This window comes from Panthera uncia, chromosome A2, assembly GCF_023721935.1.
Source record: "Panthera uncia isolate 11264 chromosome A2, Puncia_PCG_1.0, whole genome shotgun sequence".
Lineage (NCBI taxonomy): Eukaryota > Metazoa > Chordata > Mammalia > Carnivora > Felidae > Panthera > Panthera uncia.
Window position 1 is genome coordinate 5,374,093 of NC_064816.1, and position 2,459 is coordinate 5,376,551.

General features: G+C 54.0%; 1 protein-coding gene across 1 annotated transcript in view; it reads left to right on the top strand.

The window, feature by feature from the left end:
- Positions 1-1,390: 1,390 nt before the first annotated feature.
- Positions 1,391-2,459, top strand: part of ELAVL1 (ELAV like RNA binding protein 1) — a 26,412-nt gene continuing 25,343 nt past the window's right edge. Inside the window, exon 1 of the mRNA XM_049639805.1 lies at positions 1,391-1,609. Within this exon, the coding sequence (XP_049495762.1) occupies positions 1,438-1,609 (172 nt within the window). The 5' untranslated portion in view covers positions 1,391-1,437. The remainder of the gene's footprint in view (positions 1,610-2,459) is intronic.

Genomic DNA, 2,459 nt, shown 5'->3' on the forward strand with positions numbered 1-2,459 from the left:
TCTCTGTGCTGTGATGCTTCCCCCCGAAAGTGAAGGCTTCTGCGGGCGGCCAACGGCATTCCAGAGCCTGCAGCCTTTGAAGACCAAGTGCCTCTGGTGGAGAAACCCTAACCTCTCCCAGTTCCGTGGCTGTGGCCTTCGGAATAAAGGGATGCAGATTGCCGTCGTCTGCCTGCCTGAGGCCAGACAGGCCGTGTGAGTCAGGGTGCTCAGGTGCACGTCGCGGGCTCCTTAGTACCCAGCTGCACCAGTAGTGCACGCGGAGATGAGAGAAGGCTCTTGAGATGAGCCGAACGCTTTTCACAGGAGCTTGAGTTACGGCGCTAGAATTGTTTGTGGGTGTTGTTTTGTTTTGTTTTTTAAGTCAGCTCTGTGGAACCCATGACCCTGAAATCAAGAGTCACACGCTCCAGGGGCACCTGGGTGGCTCAGTCATTTAAGCGTTGGACTCTTGATTCCGGCTCAGGTCATGATCTCACGGTTCATGGGGTCGAGCCCCCTGCGTCAGGGCTCTGTGCTGATGGCGCAGAGCCTGCTTGGGATTCTCTCTCCCCCCCTCTCTCTGCCCCTCCCGCACTCGCACTCTCAAAATAAGTACAGAAACTTAAAAAAAAAAAAAAAAAAAGCCACTTGCTCCACTGACTGAGCTAGCCAGGCCCTCCTATTTGTAGGCTTTTAGAAGCTCCTTGGGAAGAGAAATGGTTGAGCTTGAAGCTGCTTTGTTTTGTTTTAGAGCGGCTTTCGGGTCGCAGAAAGGTTCCGCCCCCAGCGCACAGTCTTCCCCGTTAGTCACATCTTGTGTTGGTGTGGTGCTTTGTTAGAACTAAAGAATCTGTACGGTTTGCCTTAGGGTTCCGCTCTTTGTGTTGTACGTTCTGCGGGTTTGGACAGATGTGTGATAACACGCACGCACCGTGAAAAGATCACACACAATAGTTTCGCTGCCCTAAAAATCCTCTGTGCTCTGCTGTTCTTCCCTCCCTCCCTCCCTCCTAACCCCCGACAATCACTGGTCTTCTTACTGGCTTTAGAGTCTCGTCTTTTCCGCAGTGTCATCTAATTGGGGTCAGACAGTGCGTAGCCTTTCACACTTAGCAATGTACATTTGAGGCTGCCCCAAGTCTCCGGCCCCGTAGCTCATTTCTTCCTGTCACAGAATAACACTCCGTTGTGTGAACGCACCAGACAGTTGGAGTCTCTTTCTCCACTCGCCTGTTGAAGGGCAGGTTGGCTGCTTCCGGTTTCCAGACGATTACGAATGAAGCCGCTGTAAACATCCGTGGGCATGGTTTCATGTGGACCTGAGTTGAACTTGTAGCGTTGAAAAGAAAACCCCGAAGTGCCAGTCACGGTGTTTTGCCTTAATGTCCTGCAATGTGGACACTTGGAATTTACTTGACTTTTTTTTTTTCTTCTCTCAGATTTTTAAAAAATACAATGTCTAATGGTTATGAAGACCACATGGCCGAAGACTGCAGGGATGACATCGGGAGAACGAATTTAATTGTCAACTACCTCCCTCAGAACATGACCCAGGATGAGTTACGGAGTCTGTTCAGCAGCATCGGTGAAGTCGAATCTGCAAAACTCATTCGGGATAAAGTAGCAGGTAAAGGAACCGAGAGGGTTTGCGAGGGGAGCTCGTGGTCCTCCCGCGGGGCACTGCCTCCTTGGCCGGCGGCTCTGCAGTGCTCCTTCGTGCAGAAGGGGCCGCAGCCTTGAGCCGATGGCTGTGAAGTTTCGTTTTTATCTCAGGCTCTACTTTGCCCTGGCCCTGGCGTTAAGATTTGGACATAGGTTCCCAAGAGTTCATCGTAAGCCAGAGTGCGCGTACATACAAAGTGCAGTGGTGGGAGGGGAGGGAAAACGAGGAAACCCCCGCAATGAGGACCGCTCAGAGCTGTAAGAGACCAGAGAACGACAGCCTGGCCCGGCTCGGTCCCACCTGTGGAAGCGACGCTGGCCCGTGGCAGAACATGGAGCGTCCCCCTGGGCGGCCCTTCCTGGGCTGTGGGCTGTGCTGTTTGCTGTCACGCAGTCACATCAGCTGGAACGTCTGAGACGCACGGAGCTTGACCTCTTGTGGAGCCGGAGCAGGGCAGCCGATCAGCAGGCAGGCAGTAGGGTCGGGTGCCGGCTGCAAACCCCGCTCTCCCGCTGCCTCCGTGTGCGACCCCTAAGCCTCAGTGGCACCCGACGTAAAGTGAGGATGGTGGCTCCCACATCCTGATCCTTAGTCGCCTCGAACGGGTTTGCAGACACCTGAGAAGGCCATCCTTATGGAGCAGCCTCCTTCCTGAGAGCATGGTTTCAAGGAGCAAAACATGGAAAGACCAGGTGCTACAAAGCGCTTCCTTCCTTTTGTCCCCAGGGAGGAGCATTGTTTTAGGGAGCTGCCCTCTTCCTCCTCCCTCTTCCTCCTCCTCCCCCTCCCCTTCTTTCTCCCCTTCTTCCCCCCC